Consider the following 25,714-nt stretch of genomic DNA (forward strand, 5'->3'; position numbering starts at 1 on the left):
TAGCTCAGGATTATAAAATAGAAAAGAATTTTGAGCTTAGTATTTTTTGTTAGAACTGAGTTGGTATATTTTGTAAATTAATAACTCAGAAGTTGGAAAAATACTTATGAGCAATCTTGTACATGATTGTGAGATCTTTGAGCATTATTTTGCCTATATATTTCTTGGGCTTTGGGTACACAGTTCACGTCTCACATTTATGTGGCTTAACCTCCTTACTGTGCAACCTTCCCAGTACATTTCCCAGTACATTTCCTTCTTAGCAAAATAAGAGTGAATTAAAAAAATTATAAAGCCTTTAAGAAATGAAACAATTTGCTCAAATGAGAAAAATGGCATATACAAAAGTAGTAATGAAGACTGCATAGTTCTGTAATTTTTCAAATTATTATATACTTGTTTGATGTGTATTTGAACTTTCTTGCTGCTTAAAACAGAAACAAAAAGAGAGATACAAATTCCACAGTTTTTTGGCACTAACCAGTAGGTTTGGAGAAACCCAAATGATCTTTATTCCTGTTTCAGTAGTCTCTTGATCCAACACTCTGTAGTAATAATCCATGAATTATTAATTATTAAATGAGTTCAGTCTCTATTTGTATTGGGTATATTATCAACCATAGCACATACTTCAGTGAATATGGATTTTTTGTTAAGGAAGTGGAATGCATAAACCGACAGAAGCCCATTCCCCTTAAATTGCAATTTTTATCACTAAAAATTCTTGATGTTAATACATCTGATAGCGGAAAAGTGGCCATTTAGATAAGAGGCCAATAACTGGAAAAGAAAGAAGAATTTGAGTTAATGTTTATTTCTTCAATATACTACATAAAAATTTTAAAGTAAGGAAGAACAATTGAATATAATATGTTTTAAGACCAGCTTTTATTCTCTCTACTTCTCTAATTAACATTTTTGGCAGTTGTGAAGTGATTCAGGAAATTAAATCCTTAATTATGCAAATAGGAAAATAGTCAAAACCAACTTCTACCATTTTAAAATCAAGTGCATTAAACTGTTTCACTCTTTATATAAGCATCTAAAATGTTGTCTTTTAACTGTGACATACCAGAAATATCACTCATGATAATTGGCTTTATAAATAGGATTTGAAGTCGTTTATGAAAGAGTCTTAGAAAAACTTTTAGAGTACCTAAGGTGTAGACTTAGCTCTTCCATTAACCTGGCACCTAGTGTGCAGAAGGCAACCTCACTTAACTAGACTGATAGTTCTTTTTCAGTCATATAGCTCGTTCTTTTACTAGTTATTATTTATGTTTTACTAACAGCAGTTTAATTTGAATTTTATATCTTTCTTTCTTTAATAGTCTGATACATACTTCTGCATGTCAATGCGCTTGCCAACGGATGAGGAAGCCTTCGTGAGTGAGTATTATTGGATGATGCGGGGTTGGGGGTAGTTGGCAGTTAAAGGGAGGGCAGCTATTTGAAATCAGTGAAAGGTTCTCTTTGGTGGTTTTGAGCATTTTAATCTTTTACTGTCAGTTTCTAAACTTCATTTATCATGCCTAATGCAGAAACAAGCTAGAGAAAGTCACTGAGAGACAAGATTACAAACTGTATCTGGAGAGATCTATGAGTAATAGTAGTTAAGGAGTTGCATGCAGATGTCAATGCCTGCCAATACCATGTGGTCCCATTTGTATAGTATTGGCTTTCTGTCTGTGGCTGGATGCTTAATTCTGCTCCACTCAACAGACTGTTTATTTACTTGCTGGTTCATGCTATAAATCGAATGCACTTAGAATCAACACTGGGGAATGTAATATTTTACCTGTCAGATAGATAGATGGATAGGAAGGAGAGAGAGACTGAGAAAAAGAAGAAAATGAGGGATGGATGGAGAATGGAAGAAACATTGGTCCTGTTTATATTATCGAATAAGAGGACTCTTAAACGACAGACCCTTCCCTAACTGAATCTTAGAATCAAATAGGAAAAGTGACAGAGCACCATCTGTTCTCACCTAGGTTGTTTTAATTTAAACCTCCCTTATGACAGACTTAACTGTTTAGGGAAGAGGTGTGATTGGCAAATTATTCATGGATTTGGTTTTTTCCTCTGCTTCACTTTTCTGGTTTGAAATGTTGATTTTGGAGAGAAAGATATGTTAATGAGAGTTGTACTTTGGTCTTTTGAAACTAATCTTCAAGTGGGCTGTCTGAAACAGCTATTATATGGATTGTACAATGTGTACAGTAGCCTTGGGGCCATCTGAAGATGAATTTTCATGAAGTGCTCCCCACAGGAATGTACATTCTAGACCTATGAAGCCAGAGCAATGTGCATTTATTTTTTTCTTTCACACACTTTAGTGGTGATCACAACAGAAAATATACCTATAGCAACACCCTGTAAACAAAATTTTCCCCATGGTTAATTACTAAAACTGAAAGTCAGACCCTGAAATGTTGAATATTGCCTGATTGCTGTTACTTTGTGTAATAATTAAACATAACCAAGAAAAAAGACAGAAAAATAATTTAAGTTCCTAATTGCAGTACTTTAACACCAAATGTGATTCAGAATATAAGTTCATCATTAAAAATGTTCATATCCACATGTTTGACAGCATAAGAGAAAATAATATTTACTCATAAAAGAAATTTTACATACATGAAATTTTTTCTTTACTAATTTTGTGTTTTCTTTGCCCAAGTTCAGAGATAGTCTTGATTCCTCCTGTTTCACCCTTGCGTTGTAGAGAAGGCCGCTCTACAAGTCTGTATTAACATGATAGTCATGTTTCACAGCAGTATTACAAGTCTCCCACTAATAGGTTACTGGTTTGTTTCTGGAGGTTGGTGGTAGTGTATGATTTCAGAGCTGGTGACTAAGGACTATAAATATATATCCTGGAATGTATTACTACTGCTCTCCTAATATAAATGTGTTTACTTTCACATAATTTAACATTGAAAAGTACAAGTGAATATATTCAGTCAAGAAAAATATTCACAGGAGACACATAAAGGGCTCTTTTAGAGCGAGGGTACTAAACATTTTTTTCATTTTCTTAAGCAACTCTCTTCTAAGATTAAACTGTTTCCAGTTCCAAGGTCCTTAAAGGATCTTAGAAGATTAATCACTACTTTCAGTATTTCTTCTCTTTATTGCTGGGAGGATTACATAATATTAAAGGTTTTTCTCACCTATTCAAAACAGGGTTATTTCATCTTCAGTGTGAGTCCTTTAATGTACTACCCCCAGGCAATTTATGGTTACCATTATTTGCATAATCCAGCAGCCACAGAAATTTAGGTGTAGGCAAATTAGAACTAGAAAATTGAAAACCACAGAGAAGTACCAAAAATTATTTATATAAGGGATCAATAAGGGAACTTTTCCATGTATTATTTCATTTATTCCTAAGACAACCCTGAAGGTAGTCCCATTTTATAGTTAGAAAAACAGTCAAAAACACTGGTGTCTTATTTAGTCAGGCGCTAGGACAAAAGTTTGTATGTAATCCTTGTTCATATCATTAGCCCACCATCAGCCATTGTTTACTGAGGGCCTGCCAGACACTAAGCTACTGAAAGCTAAGCATATTTAAGCCATTTTACCAAAGAGAAAACAGAGGGTCAGAACGGTTAAGGAACATGCCCAAGCTTCTTACCAGCTATGTGATGCCCTACTTGTATGTCATTTAAGTCATAACAGATTTGGATGTGGGGATAGTGGTACAAGAAAGAAATGAAAGAAGTTATAAGTGGATAGACGGATCTGAAATACAGTAATAGCACATCTCTGTCTTCTTCACATCAAATACAATTATTCTTACATTCCCTTATCTTCACACTCTACTGAGAACACTCTGGTCAGTTTTGCCAAAAAGTAAATAAACTTCAAACTATCCTACAAAATAAAACCCAATACATATGAAGCTTTAACGATTTCCAGAAGGAAAGGGGCTTGGAAGTATAGGTCATATGTTGGGTGGGTGATCTTACATAACTTTTCTAGACTCTCAAAGTGAAAGTTTTGCTAGTGGTAACCAAGATTTTTCCATGAATGAAGCATTAGTCTTTTTGTGGGTTATCTCATATTTTGGGTCTCAGGGCGCCTTATCATATGATTAGAAATGGGAATGAAGACTTGTAAAGACCTATAATACTTTATTATTTTATTAAGACGCTTTTTATCATTTTAAACATTCTGTTTTCATTACTCTGTTTTTAAATTTTTTGAATGCCAGCAGGATATGTGCCATAGAATATGGTAGGAACTCAATAATTGTTTGCTTACTACATGAGTGAACACTAAAAAGTGTTTTATTTCTTCGGCCATTTTTTAAGGCAATATATCCAAGAGTAGCCACTTTACCTTTTTGCCTTAAATTATACTCTTGTTTGAATATAAGAGAATTTTTTTTTTTTTTTAAGAAAGGCCACTTGTTCATAAATTCAGCAAATTTAAAATTACGCTATGTGTCGGTTATTGAGCTAGGCAGTGGGGATGTGAAGTATCATAAAAATCCAAGGAAATCACAGCCTGGCGGAATTCTAGAAGGCAAGAATAAAAATGTTAGAACATACGAAATGGACTTTCTCTGAGTCAGATGGGAAGAAACGAGAACCAAGTGATTTTACTCATAAGTAGGATATAAAACAGAAAGCAACAAATGAAACAAAATAAAACAAACAACTCATAGATACAACCTAGTGGTTACTAGAGGGGAGGTGGGGTAGAAGGAGGTAGAAGAGGATAAAATATATGGTGATGGAAGGAGACAACTGTGGATAGTAAACACACAATGCAGTATACAGCTGATGTATTATAGAATTGTACACTTAAAACATAATTTTATTAACCGATGTCACCCTAATAAATTTAATAAAAAATTTTAAATGCACATAGAAAAAGAAAAGAAAAAGACTTTCTTCTTTTGCTTTTCAAATTTCTGAAAAAAATTTAAAAAGGAAGAATACAATTCAGATTGCTAATTAGGACTAAAACAAACTCTCTTGATGGTGTGTAAAGCCAAAACTGCCTTTGAATAATTCATAATTTTGAATTTATGCTTGTGTGACTAATTAGGTAACTCATTTTAGACAAACATACTTCTTAATTTTGAGAAGACACCATCACAGTTGTCATGGAATTCATATATGCATATGCCTGCCGTATTTACAAATGAGCATATACAACGTGTTTGATATGTTTATTTCTCTGCGTTGGATCATTAAATGTCAATTAAAGTAGGTGTTTGGGGAAATACTATTATGAAGATAGGTATAATTTTTACATTTTTAAGAAAATCATTGCTTTCCATAGAGCATTGCTTTTGTTTATTGTTTTAATAAGAAATTACAGAATTGGAATGGTCAAGGTAAGATAAAATTTGCATTTGACCACTGATCTGTGATGCTGTCTAAAAGGTGTTTTACAGACACTCAGAGGAATTGGCTCTGACAGGAGCCCACTCAGCCAAGAAATTTGACTGTCATCTTCATTCACTTGCTTTCCCTCACATGAATGACCAGTAAATAAATGTGTCTTTTCCTTAGTGAATGATGGTGGGTCCCTACCTATCAAATGGCACTATACAAATGAGATAGCCATTGAATTTAGATGAAATTAATCTAATGATTCATTGCTTTTCATTTTCATCGGCTTCTCTCTTGAATATAGAACAATTTCTACTGCAGGATTGCACAGTTAGACTTGAATATTTCCAAAGGTGACCTTTCTTAAACAAGTACATGTTAAGGTGATGTTGAGATTCCTTGAAAACTTCAGGAAAACCTAATTTTTATCATGTTTATGGGTTACTACATAGTGTGACTATAAAGATCAAGGTCTAGCAGGGTTATAATGATCATATATCTTCATTTTATGGCTTTCACAGCAGTATGTAGAAGTGTATGTGTGTGTGAACATGGGCGTAAACCCCATCTCCATGCAATCACTCTGTCACCTTTCTGCTTTCGGTTAGTTGAGTGAATATCCTTTCACTTCTCTGTGACCTAGGATTTTCTCCACCATGAATAATGTAGCTTCTGACTCCCACATGACAATTAGGTACCTTCCAACAGGCACCCTAGGAAGCTGTTCTGGTTTCTTAGTGAAAGCTACTTGGAGAGCTCTAAGATGGCACAAATAAAGTACACTATACTTGAGGTCTCTGATGAGTAGACAAAACCTAATTTGCTTGATCCTAATCATGGAGAAGCTGCTGCTGTATACCCTGCCTCAGAGTGATTTTGAATGTCCTCTATCCTCCGATCACCCAAATACTCATGTTTCCAACATGACTCCTAAGAAACCTCAGGGTTTTCTCAGGTAATAAAAAATGGAATAGTAGGAGTAGGAGCCATTTTATTATATTTTGTAAAGCGAGAGTCAGGAATGTCTTTAGTTAGATACATCTAAAGATTATCAAAAAGTAACTGATAGATATTAACTAGACTTATTGTGGTGATCATTTTACAATATATACAAATAATGAATCATTATGTTATACACCTGAAACTAATATAATGTTCTATGTCAATTCTCTCTCTCTCTCTCTCTTTCTCTCTCTCTCTCTCTCTCTCTGTGTGTACACACACACACACACACACACACACACACACAATGTAACCAACGTATTGATGTAGTTGTTTTAATGTAGTAATGTCAAAATGCCACCACCACCCCATCCTCAGTAAAATGGCCAATTAAGAAAGCCCAGGTTTGAATCAGAATTGATGTGCAAATGTCCTTCAGTGGTGAGGGTTTTGTGGTGTTCGGACAGTCATTCTGAAGTAGCCATTTCAGCTATTTCAGGAGGGACGACTTCAGTGGCCAACTCTGTTAAGATCAATATGAATTTTTCTAGTCAGAGAAAATTTTATGAGAGAGATAGGCAAGATTTTATCTGGATCTGGGAAGATGGTCTATTTGGATCTGCAGAGGAGAGGAGAGTATTCCAGTGGCCAACAGTATAAGCAGTGAAGGGCCACACTGGGCACAAGTTAGAGTCTCCCCAATGCTAGCTGCATGGATGTGGACAAGTTAATCAGCTTCTCTCTCCTCAGGCTCATCTGTGTGGAGGGAAAAAGACCAGACTCACAGGGTTGTTGTGAGAAGTAAATGAGCTTGGCACAGGGTAAGCCCTCAGTAAATGTTAGTGGTTGTGGCCATTAAGTAAGGAAGGCTGCCTGATGAGCGTGCAGAGTGGAGGTTGGGGTTGTTATGTTGAGAACGTGGTGGGCTAGGAGCCTGTTGTAATATTATGCATGACCTGAAAAGGCAAGGAGGAGGATATGGGTTTGAATCTGTAGGAAATTAATTGGGGAGTATTATAGGAGTGATATTACAAAAACGGGGCCTAATGAAGCTTATGCTATTTTATCTCGCATAGCCTCGGTGATAAAGTGTATTTATTGATTATTTGATTGGTTCTGGCATATACCAAAAAGTTCAGTTTGGGAAGGTATATCATTTTGAAGTTGAATTCTTTTTTGTGCTAGAATTCCTTTATTCAGAGGTAAGGATTGCTTCATTTTTAATTTGTGTTCAATTTGTTGGCTTGCTCAGGTGTCTTATTTCTTGGTTAATTTGGCAACAGTATCATAAAGTCCTTGTAAAGTATGTTAAGGATCCTTTCTGAATTGTACAGCCTTGTCCATGCTAGTTAGAGCTAATGACAATTTCTCTATTAAATTATCTGATTAAAAAAGTTCAAGCAAAAGGTCTTTATTTTATTGTAGAATTGCTTTATGGTTATGCGGGAAGCTGGCAGAAGGTAATATAATATGCCATTGCTGTGGGTTTTTAACATGCTGCCAAATGGATTGTACTGCTGTGAGCTTTACATTTTTCTGAACCTTTTGGCTCCACTGCAATATTATGAACATAAAGGTTGATCATATCCTACACTTAAATTACAATTTAGAGCATTATCTTCAGTTCCTATGAATGGTTTTTGAAATATAATCTTTGGGTTTTTTTTGGAAATAATGAAATGTTTATGGGAGTGATATTAAGGTCTGGGGGCCTGAAACTTTTTAAAAATTATAACAATTCTTTTACATTATTGTTTCTTGAATTTAACACCTCTCTATTCTTTCAGTATTAATTATGGCTTGAAAGCACTAGCAATATTAGAATAGTGACTCTGCCACTGACATGCACCAGAGACTCCATATGTATGCCTGCTTCAGACCTCAGCCCTAAAACAATTCTATTTATTTTTTATTTTATTTATTTATTTATTTATTTATTTATTTTTACAGCAGAAAAGCAAAGCTTTGTTAGAAGGCAGAAAAGAAAAACTTTATTAGAAGGGAAAGTACACTTCCAGACATGGCAGCGGGCCTGAGCAAGAGAAGCGTGGTTCAGAAGGCCAGCCCTAAAACAATTTTAGGTGATACAGCTAAAATTGCATAAGGTAATGCGGAGGTCCAATGATCTCTTTTAATAAACCAATTCTAAAGGCTCAAGTAACTTTTACCTTCAGAAACTCTTTTTATACATTTATTTTAAAAGAGATCATTTTTACCATTTAAAAGTACAATGTAGTCCAAGCTGAGATGAGTTAACTAACTCTGAGTACACTCACATGGTACAAAATATCTAGCCACTAAAAATATTGATTGTAGTCAGAGTCACCGGTCATTCACCAGGGAAACTTTTCATAGATACACCTGCCTGAAAGGACCTCTGGGGATTTAAACAAGATATTGATGAGAGAAGGGGCAAGACTGATCTAGGACTGACCCTGGGTGCCTGTATTTTTAACAAACTCTGTAGGTAATACTATGCACAAAACCAAGTGAAAAATACCGTTAACAAAAATTCTTTGGTAACATGTAAAAATACCCACAGTACACAAAATAAACTTTATTGGGAGAAAAAAACTGTTACTGGGAGAAAAGAAGAAACGAAATTAACAATGATTATCTCTAATGATATATACAGACAACAGTTTTAGAATGCCTAAGTTCTGGAGATCTAAACTTGCATTTGCAAATCAGTTATTTTTTATTCATAGGTTAATTATCCAGAGTCTATCGTATTTCTCTTCTGCATTATCTTTTGCTAAAAACGATGTTGCTCCCATTTTCAGTGGTAATTTAGGGTTGGTTATATGTACATGGATATCTCCTTAATCACTACCTCCTTCACTTGGCTGTGTAAGTTCTTTGAAGGCTTTTACATCCTGGATCAGGCAGATACATCAAAATTTGACAAGCAGGCATGAATATCTGTTCGGAAAGGAAAAAAAGAGAGAAAGCCAAATGCTAAATGAAATTCTTTCCTAGGTCACATTCATAGTGTATTTAATGGCCCCGATAGTACTCTGACCAAAAAATCACCAACAGCTTCTTGCAATGAGAACAAATTTTCCTTAGAACTCTAGAAAATAGACCTAGTTATCTCTTCACTCAATATGTTGCCCACACATATACTTTCAGGTCTTTCACTTCAGATGACATTATCCTTTGAGAAATCCTTCAACCTGTGCACATTCAGTATCATCATAGTTCCTTTAATTAATGTGTTTGAGTCACTGTTTCTAGAATCTTAGTCTTTCAAAAGTATTTGAGTCCAGGAGTTATTCACACTTACCTGCCTTCAGAATTTTCCTATCAGGCAATCTGAGCTGTTAACACCCATTGAGACTGAAGTACCATTTCCACTTAAGCAACTGTCATCTTATTATTGAGTTAGAAGAGTCAGTGGCACTTTTAATCTTATCAGATATATCATTCCCTTGCATTCTCACAAGGCTGTGTTTTTTGCCTGTTTGTCACCATCCCAAGGCTGCCTGTGTTTATTCTGCCTGTCAGAATCACACACTTAAATTCAGTTGTTTTCATTATTATCCTCCAGCTCTCTTCCCCTCGGATCCTTTATTTCTTTGGTGTATGATGGGAGGAAAAAAACAAGAAGAGGAGGTTTCTTTTAAGATATAATTTTAAAATATTTTTCCATATTCTATTTTACATAGTGTTGAAATCTCCAGCCTACTCATATGTGTATCTTGTGCTTAGTGGACCTCATTCTTATTTACTAGACATGGGATCTTGTTTTGCACAGCCAGGCATAATAAGTAGGAATGGAGCAAACCTAGGAAATGAGCCTGTCAGCCAGGCTTTTCCCAGTTGACCCCTCCACACCGCAAGCCCTTTAATGAAATTGTCTAAGCCCTGCTTTATTTTATGGCATCTACTCTTTGTTTTAGATTTACCTTTTGATTTGACATTCTTTTTGTGGGAGGTATTTTTTATTTCGGCTTGCAATGAATTATACTTTGAGCTATAACAATATAAATACTTCAATGTACTCTTTCTTTAGGATATGAAAAAGTCAGTTGCTTGTTTTCACTTTGTACCAATAATTTACTTAGCATTTAAATTAGATCTTGAGTTTTTGAAGGAGAATATATGAGTCAATGAGAGTAAGTTTTTGTGAGAGAGAACTCTGAGGACATTTTTTACTACCACTTAATGATATTGATTTGTTTCTGTTGGGGAGAAAGAAACTTTCCTCTGCCCTCAAGGTTCTTTAGCTGGTTTAATAATCAAATAGACATGAGACAGATTACGAAGAGAAAATATCCAAATTTAATTATGTGTGTGTGTGTGTGTGTGTGTGTGTGTGTGTGTGTGTATGAACCACATTCAAGAGAGAGTCAGAGACCCCACATACATGAGAAGTTTAGATATGGAAAGGGAAATTGTGGTATATAAGACATTCTGAGCTAGGGATGAGGGTATGCACCTTAGGGCTTCAGAAGGTAATTACAGAGAGAGCACACGTTCAGTAATTATTAGTTTTTCCTGCCATGTAGATAGGTAAAAAGTCATTTCTAGTTTTAACTCTTATCATGGGCCAGGCTTCTAATTTAAATTCTTCTAGATAGTTAAGGAGAGAGAACAGAAGTTTCTCTTGAGCCTGCAGGGTCTCAGTTGCCGTTAGCTCAAATAATCCAGTAGTATCACTGAGGCACGTCTTGGGGCTCATTCTGAACCCCTACATTTCTTAATACAGAAACTAAAATTAAACACATATCTCATAAGAGTTCAGTGTGGAGCAAATAGTGGTTCTTAAAATAGTATGTCAGGGAGAGAAAAAAAATCAGAAAGTATCTAGGGAAGTTATGCTTTGAATAATTTGGGCCCTTTACAAAGGACAGTTAGAAGATCCAGGCAAAACATTTGACTTTCCCTCCAAATGAAAAGCTGCAGACATTGTGTGTTGTTTGTGATCTCTTCCTCTCGCAACAGGTTTCCTCTCTGTTCTTACCTGAGTCTTTTGCTTATTAAGATTTTATTTTATAAATTTAATGCTAGCCCACTCTTTTCCCAAAATTTTGCTTACCTTGTTTTTCAGCAGTACACACAGTGCATTAATATAAAAAAGACACTGGTGGGGTCTCCTACACAGATCTTGACAGCTCAGGGCTTTTCTAAAACTTGTCCTGAGCCTTCTTTGTGGTTCTTACTTTCATCTTTGGTGCTTTTGTCCACCCTCATGACTCCAGGGTTCAGTTTTTGAATGATTCCCAAATATGTAATTCTCTGACCTCTTTCTTGAACGAGAGTCACATAATTCCAATAATATGATGGATATTTCCACCTGGAGTTTTAACTAACATCTCAAACTCACATTCTTTTGCTTCTAACATGTTTTTAAATTAAATTTATTAGGGTAACATTGGTTAATAACATTATTCAATTTCCGGGTGTACAACATTATAATTTGATACCTGTGTACTCAATTGCGTACTCCCCACTCAAAGTCTAGTTCTTTTCGTTACCATTATTTGTCCCCTTTTACCTACTATGCCCTACTTCTTCCTCCTTCCCCTCTGGTAACCACCATTTTGTTGTGTGTATCTATGAGTTTGTTTTCTTAGTTTGTTACTTTTTGTTTTATATTCCACATATAAGTAAAATCATATAGTTTTTGTCCTTTTCCATCTGACTTATTTTACTTATTACAACACTCGCAAGATTCATCCATGTTGTCGCAAATGGCAATATTTCATCTTTTCTATATCTGAGTAGTATTCCATTATGTATACATACACACACACCTTTATCCAGTCATCCATCAATCGATACTTAGGTTGTTTCCTTGTCTTGGCTATGACAAATAATGCTGCAGTAAATAGGAGTACATATATCTTTGTGAATTTAATTCTTGATAAAATGAACTTGGCTCAATACAAAACTTGGTTCAATACAAAAATTCCTAAAATGATTCAATTTTAAGAAAACTATTAATGTAATTTACCCATCATAAAAGAATCTATGGAGAATGGGAAGTGTAGTATCATCTACATAGGTTCTGAAAAAGCAGAAGAGTCAGCCTCTTATTTGACAAATCCCTCATGGATTGGCAGAGAGATTTAAAAAAAAAAAAAAAAGTCAGGTACATTCATACCAAAAAGTTATAAAAGTCCATAGAGTGATATAAGCCATTTGATAAAAATGAACATAAGGAAACAAATTGTATCATATACCAAAATAAATTTAAGTGAATGAAAGACAAATAAAACCCTCCTGAGAGCTTTTTCAGTTTTTCTTCTGCCATGAAAAAACCCCTGAGAAGATCCTGGAAGGGAGGAAAGAGATCCTGCATTAAATTTGAGAGTCGGTCTATGGAGATAGAATCCTTCATTTTTCTTCTATTTCTCTTGCTAACAAACTAAGGCTTGGTAACAATATGATTTTCTATGATTTGTGAACTGTCGTAACTTCCAATAGATTCTTTCCGTCTAAGTATCTTCTTCAATCTCCTAGTCTCACTGTGTTCTTTCGTAATGGAAAAAAACAAAGCCTCAGGTTATAGCAAGTCCATTTTCCAGCCATTCTCTGTTAGTTTTTTTAAATGGTGATATGAAAATCTCAAGATGTGATTTTATTTTTAAGCTTTAAATTATGTTTAGTGAATTAAAAGAATTTTATATTCCCTGTAAGTTGTGAGAAGAGATGTCCCACAGTACAGTAGTCCCCAACTTTTTTGGCACCAGGGACCAGTGCTCCTATTAGAATCTAATACCTGATGATCTAAGGTGGAGCTGAGGCAGCGAAGCTAGCACTGGGAAGTGGCTGCAAATGCAGATGAGGCCTTGCACACGTGCCCGCCACTCACCCCTAGCTATGTGGCCCGGTTCCTGGTTTACTCGACACATCCCAAAACCAGTCTATGGTTCAGTGGGTTGTGGAAACCCTGCAATAGTAGGTGCCCTGTGTTTTGTGACCAACCACACTTTGAAGTCATGGTGCTATAGTTTGAGGTAGAACATTTTTATTTTATAAATACTTATGTCTTAGATACATATTTTAGTAATGAACAATGCTTTATTAACTTTATCAAACAGACATAAAAAACTAAAAGGTGCAGTTTTACACACGCTTATGACTTAAGATCATTTTAGGCTTTTTAGCATTTTTATGTGTAAAGGTGACTTGTAAACTACTAGATAAGACAGCATTTTGAATGCTGATGAAAGGCGATGAGCCAAACACTAACCAGAAAATACTGAGCTTGTCCTCAGTATTAACCATAAATAATGGCATACTTATCTTTGATTTTCTTCTTTGTTTTACCTGTAAACTGATTTTTGTTTATTTTCATGTCTTTCAACCATTATTATTAGGAAAAAAAGAAATGACATTGTGTAAATTTCAGTATTTCTTTAACAAGTGCACAGTGCTCATCAAGGACCATAATTTCAGTATCTTTGTAAAGATATATTTAGACTTTTCTAATAAATTTTTTCTCTGAATCACGTCCTAGTGACTACCGTTATTTTAAGATAGTTATAAATGTGTGTTATGAATCCTTTTGTTCATGTTTTGACCACTCACCATGGTTTCTGTTTCAGTGCAGTGTTGTACAGTGTTTTATGTTACTAAGCACTCTACTGAAATCTGGAAGGAAATATACTGTGAATATATAGCCTAGAGCTTTCATTTTATACCCACATAATGCTTTCATCGCTATAAAAGGAGTCTTGCATTAAAAAGTGTATGTGTGTGTATGTGTAGTTTCAGCCTACTAATTATTATTTTCTCTTTTTGTTATGTAATAGTTTACTATTCTACGAAATTAATCAAATCATGTTCATCTTAAGGAATAAGAATTTGTATAACCAGGGCACTCTATCCTAAGAGCATCAAAATATCTTTGGTATACAGCTATTCAAACTGTTGAATATTGCAGTCTCTCGTGACATTTGTGCACAGACCTATAACTTGTATTCACATTCATGTATTATTTTCTCTTAACAGTTGACTTCAAACCTCGTGCCAGCATGGATACTGTTCATCATATGTTACTTTTTGGATGCAATATGCCTTCGTCCACTGGAAGTTATTGGTAAGGGACAACAGGTTCATAGTTTAAACGGGTGTAGAAAATGTGTGTTTTTATAAGTATAGAGTCCATCTATGCAAGTATTTCACAACTGGTTAATAAATAAGCAAACTATTTCTTTTTTAGAAAAGGACATTGTTCTTTTGCATCAAGTGGTTGTCATGTTTTGATTAACACAGTTATTTGGTCTGCTCTGGAGCACATCCATCAGTCTTTGACACTGACTCAAAAATATATATGTCTGTTGTCATAGTGTGCCAAGGTGCACACAGCTTGAAAAGAAAGAAAATTTACAAAATGGATATTTGATGTTTATTTTTCTAAGTTCATAATTCAACCCAAAGAGCACCATGGCTAGGTTCATTGAGCACTCTTTTATCCCAGATGCCATGCTAGATGGTCTGTATACACCATTTCATTTCTATCCTATCGTCTCTGCAAAACAGGTATTATTACTCCCACTTTACATGCAAGGAGGCCGAAGCTGAGGGATTCAGTAACCTGCTCAAGGTAACACAGCTGCTTAGTGTCAAACCAAGATTGAACCCTAGGTTGTATGGTTCCAAATCCAAAGTTATTTCCGTTTCATCACACTGTGTTTCATTATTTAAGTAACTGTTGCAGTTTTAGAATTTATTCTAATCAGTGTGGTGAGTCTTAATATCATGTCATGAATAAGCAATAAACATCTATTAAATGTTTGTTATATGCCAGAACTGCAGCAGATGCTTTGGGAAGTTCTAGGATAAATAGATATATTTTCCACCCCTAGAAGTTTACAGCATAATTATGGTTTGAGATCTTCTCTTTCATTTTGTTCTTTAGTGTTCGTGAAGATCAGTGAACTTTGAAAATAACTGCATTTTAGCCTCATATTTTGCACCAAGAGCCAGAGTCACCGTTACATATTTAACAGTGCAGAATGACTAGTGTGTTTTACTTTGCATTGGGAAGAGATCTGCTCAGCGGTCCTGTTTCTGTAGAATCACATAGACTGATAGACCTTTCTCTATGCATCCTAATATTCATTAGGCTGATGAGAGACACACTCAGCAACTGCTTTCTAGTCATTTTTATAATAAACAATTGTAATATGTATTTGGAACTGTTAAAAGCACAGAGCAGTTAGTGGAAATCTCCATGGACCAAGTATCATCAAAGCATTTGTTAACAGGCTTAAGTTATTTGATGAAAGGGGCATATCACATAGGAACCCAACTCACATTACTGGGTTTATGTAAAAATAGAGTCAGCAAATCATAGTTAATACCCTTTGCTATCAACATTCCAGTGTTTGCTCTTCAGTAAATTTTTATAAATAAAATTTTGAGATTAAAAGATAATTCTCTGACAGCTTTTCTGAATCTGATTCAGCAAATCACATTCTTTGGTTTTTATGTTTTAAAATTTTTTCTTCTGAAATTAGCAAAATTTACTTTTGGATTAAAATGAGTAAAAATAGCTAGAAGTGATGCGAACATTAAAAATCTGCTTTAGCTTAACCTTGGTTGAAAAGAATGAATGAAAAAAATTAAACATCACTTAAATGTTATAGTTCTAATTGTTAAGAAAAATTATATAAAATTATCTAAGTCTAGGACTCCTGGTCAAGATTGCTTAATAGATATGCTATGTTCACCTCCTCTCACAACCACTTCAAAATTACAACTAAAGTACAGAACAACCATCAATGGGAGTCTCCTGAAGTCTAGTTGAACAGAAGTCCTACAATTGGGACATACAGAAGAGGCCATCTCGAGATTGGTAGGAGGGATGGAGATGCTAATTAGGCTGGTCCCATAACCGTGTGTGGCAGTTGAGAATCAGAAGGGATATCTCTGGCTGCGGAGGTCCACCCGAATGAGCAAGGGTTTCCAATCGCACACTAGGCGCCCCCATCCCAGGGTTCCAGTGCCAGGAGAGAGGTCCCACAACCTCTGGCTGTGAAAACCAACAGAGACTGTGGCTGAGTGAGACAGAAGGCTGCAGAAGTCACAGACGTTTCTCTTAAAGAGCCCGCATGGACTTTCTCACTGACAGATTCACCCACTCTGAGCTCTAGTGCTGGGGCAGCTGCTCAAAAAATGCCAGGGTCATATGGGTAGGAACTGAATTGTCTGGCTTCAGGGAGAGGGCTGGAGGAGCAACTTTCTTCTAGACAGATGTGCTAGCAGAATCCATTCTCTCTTTGTTGAGCCCTCTCCCCTTCCAGCTTGCAGACACAGGCAGCCACCCTATCTGAGTCTCCATCACCCTGGCTAACACTGGTTGCTCTGTCCTTGTAATTCTCTGAGACACCACTTCTCCCAACTTGCAAGCCCACTCAAGCTGCCTCCAGTGGCTTTTCCATACAAATATCCTGTCTTGTCTCATGCTGAGGACGTTCCTAAAACCTCTCAAAGGTTCACAAAACCCAAACAAGCAGCATCTGGCCTCAGCATGCCCCATACCTCTTGCTGAGCAGCTCCAAGTCCAGCACTAGAGGCAGCCAGCTGTGGTTCCTCGCTTGGCCTCTTGAGGCACCTTTAAGTCCAGCATGGGCGGTGGCCATCTGTGGATTGCTTGGTGACTCTTGCCTGGTTGCCCTGGGCAGGGCACAGGGTGTGGCTGAACTTGGCCTATGTCAGGGCTCCTTCCAGGAGGCCCTGCAGCCAGCATGCCCAGTGGCCAGTTTCTACCTGAGCTGAAGTACCACCCAGGGCTGCATCCAAGGATGACATATCCAAAGTGCAGACTGGGCAGGCTCCAGAGCCCTGCTAAAGTGAATCCTGCTCAGTAGGGTCAGCCTTTCACCAGCCAGTCCTCATAACTAATCAGCCCAAGGGCCAATCCCTCCCAGTGATGTGCAAATAGCAACCAAGGCTCAACTAACAACAGGAGGGGACACACAACCCATCAAATGACTCAACTCAGGTAACCAAGGAAGACTGTGTCGCTGGATCCCCTAACACCTACTACACTCTTCTAAGACCTGGAGAAGTAGCAGCTCTACTTAATACATAGAAACAAATGTAGAGAGGCAGCCAAAATAGGGAAACAAAGAAACCTGTCCCAGATGAAAGAACAAAACAAAGCTCCAGAAAAATAACTGAACAAAATAGAGACAATGTATCAGATGCAGAGTTTAAACATTAGATATAAGTATGCTCAAGGAACTTAGAGGAAGAGTAGATGAACTCAGTGAGAACTTTAACAAAGAGATAAAAAACATAAAAATGGAAATCGAAAACATAAAAAAGAACTAGTCAGAAATGAAGACTATAATAATTGATATGAAGAATACGTTAGAGAGAATCAACAGCAGATTACAGGAAGTGTGTACCACTTCTTTATCCATTCATCTACAGATGGATAGTTAGGTTGCTACCATATCTTGGCTGTTGTAAATAATGCTGCAATGAACATATATATTCATATGTCTTTTCAAATTAGTGTTTTGGGTTTGTTTGGATAAATAACCAAAGTGGAATTACTGGGTCCTTCTTTGTCTCTTGTTAATTGCCTTTGTTTTAAAGTCTATTTTGTCTGGTATAAGTATTGTTATCCTAGATTCTTTTTTTTTCGTTTCCATTTTCATGAAGTATCTTTTTCCATCTTTTACTTTCAGCCTGTGTGTGTTTTTTGATCTGAAGCGAGTCTCTTATAGGCAGCATATGTAAGGGTCTTATTTTCTTATCCATTCAGCCACCCTATGTCTTTTGATTGGAGCATTTAATTTATTTACATTTAAAGTAATTGTTGATAGATATGTGGTTATTACCATTTTATTATACATATTTTGATCTTTTTTTTCCCCTCCTGCTTAAAGAAGTCCCTTTAACATTTCTTGTAATATGGGTTTGGTGGTGATGAACTTTAGCTTTTTCTTGTCTGGGATATTCATCTTCTTTAACCAAGCCCAGAGTCTTCATCTAACATTTAAAAGTGAGATAATGCGTATTATATCTATATCTCTAAAGATATCTATATAGATATAATGCAATATATAGTCTATTCAGTATGAAAACTGGGTGATATGGATTATGTAGAACTGTTCTAGTGACTCTGACTTCCTCAATCCAGACTGACTCTCCATTTTAAAGATGGAATAGACTTTTACCCCTCAATATTTAGCAAAATCCATGCATCTTTAAAGAATTAGAGCTCACGGGATATTTCATGGGCCTAACTTCTCAGTTGCTTCGCAAAAGCATCCTCTGCCCCCTACCTCCAGTGCCACACAGACTCAGCCCTGGAGATGGGATGTTTTCCAGCTGCTTAGCCTCTTATCATCCCACGTAAATTATGATACTAGGAGCAAAAATCTATCAGTGTCAATAGCTTTGCATTGTTTTTCTAAAACGTTTAAGTCTAGGAATTTATCACACTCATTTACAGATGTGCATCTGTTCTTCAGTTTTTCTAAGACACAGACAGTACTTAAATTAATATTTCTAAACTTTCACATATATTTTTGGTTATGATACCTATAATGGTTTTTGATCCTTAAGAATATTAAGAATTCATTCGCACTCTGGGGAAATCTTTATGGGAATACAAAGCTGTTTTAATGAAAGAAGAAAAAAGCTAATAGGATATTTTAACACCACAACATCAAACTCAGATTTCCTCTTTTTTGTTGGTTAGCGAGGATTTCCCCGCTTTCACTCGGGTGTCCTATTTTTTATTGCCACCAGGTTGGCAAATAGGTCTGTGTCTCTAATAAAATAAACATTTTCCCCCTGAAATTATGAAGTTATAATTCATCCCTTGTCTTCAGGCGGCACTTTTAATATGAAGGCAAAGAGCTATTCTGATGATGTTTCTCTGTTGTGCTGCCTCCTTTGCTCTTTGTAATTGCCTCTTTCTACTGTTCATTAAAATATATTTACAGTTATAATAAGTTTACATGAAAATAGTAGACACAGCATGAAGCAGTTTTCATTATGTAGTCATTTTAATTTTAAAGTTTTTTCCTCTACACATATTCTAGTCTTTTGTGTCTCATTCCAAATTAGCAGCTCACACTGGTAATGTGCCTAGTTAATTATATGCATGTTCATTTAAATTACATACATCGACGTGAACCTTTTAATATACTGTAGGGTGGTCCCTTTATAGTTAGAGTGGGCTTGGTGCTCAATTCCCAATTAACATACCTCTCGAGGATGTAAATGAGGACCAGCTAATGCAAAAGCAGCAGCTCTGCTGGCCCATGTAAAGAAGGCAACAGTACCTGTCAAACGTAACCTTCATACTTTATTACCAGGCTTTTAAAGGAAACAATTAAAATATCTAGGGACCGACAGAAAATAATAGGACCAAGATTGGAGCAAAGAGCAATAGTGTGATTTGTTGGGCCTTAGTTGTGCTTGCATACTTACTTCAAAGCGTAGCATTTTAAGTTCCCTAGATTTATTGGCTGAATAGGAGCCATAAGTGAGCAGATGCTCTTTGGGGCTCTTTTGGGTCAGTGAGGAAATGAGGTGGTGAAAACTGGGTCATTTAGATATAAAAATTTTATTACTGCTCTCTACTAAAACATGATATTAGGAAATCTTGGAAATTGAAATATTGCATTGATCTATTCTATGAATACTTTTTCTATTTACTCTAATGATAAAATTTTTAAACATAATGAGTGGTTAGCTACAGAGTTTTATGATTTAAAAATTATGATATTTTATTCATATAAATTGTTTTGGCATTTGGGGTAATTCTGGAGCACTATCTTTTTGTAATGTGAGATTGTATAGGCTTGTGCATCTTTAGTCTGCTGAGCACAGGACTTAAGGCTTTAAAGCAATTTATGACTTCAAACCCCAAGATCACATGTTCACAATATTTGGTGATTAAAGTGAATGGGCTTCTTATGTATCCTTTGTAATTTGGTGTGATCTACGCAGAGCTAAAATTATGTTTAGCCTTAGCAATTAATATTTGATTTGAAAACTATTTCTAATGAGGCTTATGACCAACTTCTCTTTACCAATCAAAAATGGCTTCTACAGAGTGACCTTTTTTGAAAAGAAGAATCCCAGGTGGTTAAATGAGGCTATTTACAACTGTTCTAACTTGGAATCATTCTCTAGCAAAAGGGCTAGTGCTTTACCATCCTATGAAGCTTTAGCTTCAACCCCTTTCAGCTGTTTACCGTTTGTTACCAACATGCTGTGTTTTTTTAAATGCCGGTGTCTCCACAGGGTTATGGATGCTGATGAGGAGAAAGAAAATAGCTAAAACATACACACACACACACACACACACACATACACACACACGCAAACACACATATATATAAGTATACACACACATACATATATAAACATATATCTATATGTGTGTGTGTGTGTGTATATATGTGCGTGGATATATATATATGTATATGTATTTGTATACACAATACACACACACACACACTGCTTGGTTACTCATTTAAATGGGTTTGTTTGTTTGTTTTTTAGGGTTCCCTGCTTGGTTACTCATTTAAATGGGTTTGTTTGTTTGTATTTTAGGGTACTATTACTAAAGCTTCCTTGCCTCCTTCATGATGATAATGATTCTTTGGTTGAAAATGGTATTTGCATATGCTGCCTTTATGATCCTGTCCATATCCTAGCTATCTGTCATCTCTACACAGTGCAGCAAGTTCGAGTGTGTCTTCTGCAATCCCCTGTTTCTTTCTGCCTAACAAACTTCTAAAGTTAAAATACACATAACAGTCTTGTCAGTATAAATAAAAATAACAGTCTTTAAAAATCTACCCTTTCCCTTGTTCTGAGCACTGTAAAATGTGTCTTTGAGTGCAGTAGTAAAGTTTAGACAGATTTTTGCTAGGCTAAAATTAATTGTGTTCATTTTCTTATTCTACTTTAATATTGTAATAGATTCATATTGTATTGCATATCAGGATAGTATAAAAGATCTTCATTAAAATACACATGAAATCTTGTTCTAACTTCTAGTAACCAACGATTGTATATCTTAGCTATTTTTAAGTATCTGGATTAGAGATATTGATAGGAGTTCTTTAGCAATTGACCAATTCCTAGTAGACTAGTGTCAACTTTAATAAAATAGAATGTCATCGTTGTAACCGTTTTGACAGTTTCAACAGTAACAAACATTACATAATTTCGAACATTATTTTTTACCTCATAAGACTAGTATTTATGTTGAACAGAATAGCAATATTATAGTGACAGTACTCTAACATTTAACATAGAACCAGAACTTTGAAATCAGAGCATTTTTTATTCAAATCTCAACTCTACTACTTGATAGTCATAATAAACATTTGTTAAATTGTTTAACTTATATTGAACTGTTTTCTAATCTGTAAATTGGGATTATTAATCCCACCTAATCAGGCCATAATGAAGAGTGAGGGGATGTAAGTAATGTGCTTGGTACAGTGCCTGGTACATAGAAATATTTAATAAATGGTAGTTATTATCCTTATTCATTTATTAATAAAATATTTATTAACCATCCACTATGAGCCAAGCCCTTTGTTGGGCACTGAGAGTTTGGTGTGGACCAAAGAGACACATCTTCTGCTCTTATAGACTTTACTGCCTCTCTAATCTCATGGGTGGTGTAGGGTATGGATACCATGGCACTGTTTATCAGGCTGGTGCTTTTTAATCACTCCTTGTTTAGCTTTCCCATTATATATCCTGCTCATTACTATGTTAATACATAACTATTACATTGAAATTCACATAGTTTGTCCAAATTGGGAAATATATTCTGTGGGTTTATAGAGCAGTTAATGAAATTTGAATACCTGACTCACTGGATATAATTTTGAAAGGTAAGGACATTCCACATATGCCATTGATTTTATGTTGTTTCTTAAAGAAACATTCTAACTTCGGATTAATTTTCCTATGGTTCTTTTAGATACTTAATGCATTAAAAATTGGAATTGAAAGCCATACAGACTTAACTTGAGGGCCTGACAATTTTTTAAAAATTCTTTTTAGCCGAAAAAAGAAATGAGTTATCAGTTCTGATCTTCCCTGAGTAACCTTGGATTTTAAATAGCCTTTAACAGATTCAGCAAGAGAGTACTTTAACAGTCAATCATGCTTTATTTGGATAATTCAAAATGACAGGCTAGCACGTCTCAGTTCTTGGCATAGTCTGAAAATATTCAGGCCATCTGAATGGTTTCCCCATGGATTAGAGGTGAAAAGGTTCTATAGCAAAGGTTCAGGCATCCAGAGTAGTTCTATTTTCAAATGTTAATTCTCATCATTTTTGCAGTGACTACTAAGAAACCACAAGGGAGCTCTGAGAATCTTTTCACAATTAATTGACTTAATCTGGAGGAACCTTTAGGAGAAGCTGCTGTAAGAATAAGGAACCTGGTTGATGAGGCCTGAAATTACAATAGTCATTGATCAAGGATTACATTGCTTCCCAGCTTTAGGACTCTTCTTATTAATAAAGATAGTAAAAATCCTATTTTCATAGAACTGTTTTTGGAAAGTCGATATACACAATATCGACTTTATCCTGGTGTTCATTTTACGAGAAATGGAAATTTTAAAATGAAAAGGTGCAGGGATTTTGTCCCATTGCTCTTTACCACAATCTTGTGTTGTCCATCATAGGATCCATTTTGCTCAGCCTCTTGTTTTTCCTCTTCTCTTTGTCCTCTCACTCATTGTTTTTGGATTAGTTTCAATATCCCAGTTCCCTCCAGTAAGTCATTGTTTACTCAGTCTTGAGCTTAATACATTCTTTAAAAAATCATAAAACAATTTTAAAAATTAAACCAAAGTTTTTCTTCGAAGCTCTTCTTTTACTAGACCTGATAAGAGAATTAAATATAAAATCATTGTCTTTTTGTGGATAAGACGGAGAACTTATGTAGAATTTATTTTAGAGTTGCATTTACGAGTTGCAACTTAGTTCAGATATGATAGTAATCATCAAAGCTTATCTTCATATAATTTGTACACTGCCTGTAAATGAGTCTCAAATTGAGATAAAAGGAAATGTGACAGCCAGAGCTTTGACTCATGGCTTCACTGTGTGACTTTTGGCAGTCACTTAAACTCTCTGAGCTTATTCATCTCTAAAGTATGACCTAATTGCATTGTTCTTGTGAGAGTGAATATAAGCCGATTTGTACAAAATACCAGGCAAGTAATAATTCAAATTTATTGTTACTTTTTTAGTTAAAACTTCTTAATGAAATTTTAAAAAATTATTATACTTGATAATACAATAAAATTTAGCCAATTCAATTCTTTAAGTGTTTGTAGATGAAAAGTTAAAAACATACTTTGAAGTTAACTTCGCCAAACATTGCTTGATTATTTACTAAATGCTTGGCAGGGCTGCAGGTGTTGGAAGGACAGGGTGAAAGATATGACCCCACACTTCAAAGTGTGCACAGTGTGGTTGAAGAGGAGATAAATAACCTGATAGGTAGGATGAGTGCTGTGGTTAAAGAATGGAAGTTGGATGGGGTAGAGATCAGAGAAAGCTTCCCAAGAAGGTGAATAGGACAAATTTGTCAGAGAGTTTGGGAAGGGGTATTCCAGGCATAGGGAACAGTAGTGAAGAGAAAGATTAGAAACTGATGGCAACTTGACATGACTAAAAAGGTTTTTGCTTTTTTTTTTTTCCTGGAGATAAAACCAAATCCCAGAGCATGAAAGGCCTTATGGCTACAATGTTTGGGTTTTATTGTGATGTTGTTTTGGGGAAATATTTGAAAGATTTTTTGCTGGAGAGTGACATAATTGAATCTGTAGCTTAGAAAAATTTACTAAACCAGTTTTCTCTGTTATATTTCATTCTGGTTCTTTCTATTCAACGCTAAATTGACTTCTGCGTCAGAGGAAATAATTATCTTGTTTAACCTAACATTATCATCACCTGTATGTTAGGCACTTGTATATTTATGATCTTTGTTGAAAGCTATGAAAATTGCCACCCAGATCTTTAAATTTTAGTAGCTGACAGCAGTGAGATATGAAGTTCATCATACCTGACAATCTTATTTCTTAAACCATTATAGCATGAGGCCAAGAAGGAAAATTTTGCTTTTGGGCACCGTCCAATACCATAAGCCTTTTAACACACTTGGCACAAGGATGTCACAGACATTTGGCTCAATGCACAAGTCTCACATGGTAATGATCCTTCAAAATAAGTATATTGTTCTTGACAGTGAACAGTAAGAAACCACTGGTAGATATGTTTTACATTGCACATTACCCAGTTTCTTTTCAATCTGATTAATAGAAGCAAGAATATTTGCTGAACATAACCTTATGGAGACCTCCTGGTTCCTGGTCCCTCACCCCTGTATTCAAATGGGTAACATTAGTCTGCACTTACTGCTTATTCTCTGACCCCATTTCTTTCTATAAGCAGGAAACACATTAGTCCCTTCCTTTGAGAAGGAATTTCTTACCAGTGGTTTTCTTATCTGTGACCTGGCTGTTATCCAGGTTTCTAGCCTCAGTTTCTAACCTGTTCAGGAAGCCACTACACTCTGCCCTCTCTTCCCTTCAAGGCCATGGGCGGCACACATTTTCCCCTCTGTGAGCCAACCTGCTGCCCAAGAAGCTGTGTTTGCTCCTGTCCTTGATAGTCCTCAACTCTTTCAGATCTGCTTAAACTCCTGACTCTGACCTTGTTCAGTGCCAATTTTCCAAAACACAGATATATAAAAGCAACATAAAAATGTCACCTAATGGAGTTTTGAACCAATCCAATTCTATAACAGAACAAACTAAAAGGTATAGTATAAATTGAAAAAATTAAAACTATGTGGTTTTAACTTCAGACAGCTTACCGTTTATGAGATTGGATCTGCCAATGTAGGTACCAATGTGCCAGTTACCGTACCGGGCGCCTTACACACAACACCACCACCGCCCTATCAGAGAGGTGTTCATACAGAGAGGGCCTTCTAGGGCTTACAGACATGCCCAAGATATACAGCTGTTAGGGGAGATTCTGGGATTAGATATGTCTTTCTGCCTGTGCTTCTTTCACCATTAACACTGACTCTCAACAGTGAATCTTTAGACAACGTAAATGTTTTGTTAAATAATGCATTTACCCTGATATAATGCTTTGAGGTCTGTAAAGTGCTTTCACTTATGTCTCATTTGACTTACAGAATAACTCTGTGAGGTAAGTATAACTATCTCTGTCTTACAAGAGAGAAAACTGAGGTTCTGTAAGATTGACTTGCACGACATGACATAACTTGTGACACAACGAGTATTCATAAACTTAAAAAAAAGTCACAAACATCTAACACCAAGAACCCCTTAAGTGGGATAGGTTTGTATTGTTCACCACACTGAGGGTAGGCGGTGCATACTGTTTGTCGCAGCAGCCAAAGACTTATTGGTAA

General features: G+C 35.8%; 1 protein-coding gene across 23 annotated transcripts in view; it reads left to right on the top strand.

Annotated features, from left to right (window-relative positions):
- PAM (peptidylglycine alpha-amidating monooxygenase) overlaps positions 1–25,714 on the top strand; it is a 221,986-nt gene that overhangs the window by 109,454 nt on the left and 86,818 nt on the right. For all 23 annotated transcript variants that reach the window (XM_039848359.1, XM_039848361.1, XM_039848365.1 and 20 more), the window contains 2 exons: positions 1,332–1,389; positions 14,259–14,346. In XM_039848359.1, coding sequence (XP_039704293.1) covers positions 1,332–1,389; positions 14,259–14,346 — 146 coding nt within the window. The remainder of the gene's footprint in view (positions 1–1,331; positions 1,390–14,258; positions 14,347–25,714) is intronic.

The sequence above is a fragment of the Pteropus medius genome, unplaced genomic scaffold (assembly GCF_902729225.1).
Source record: "Pteropus medius unplaced genomic scaffold, Ma_sr-lr_union100, whole genome shotgun sequence".
Lineage (NCBI taxonomy): Eukaryota > Metazoa > Chordata > Mammalia > Chiroptera > Pteropodidae > Pteropus > Pteropus medius.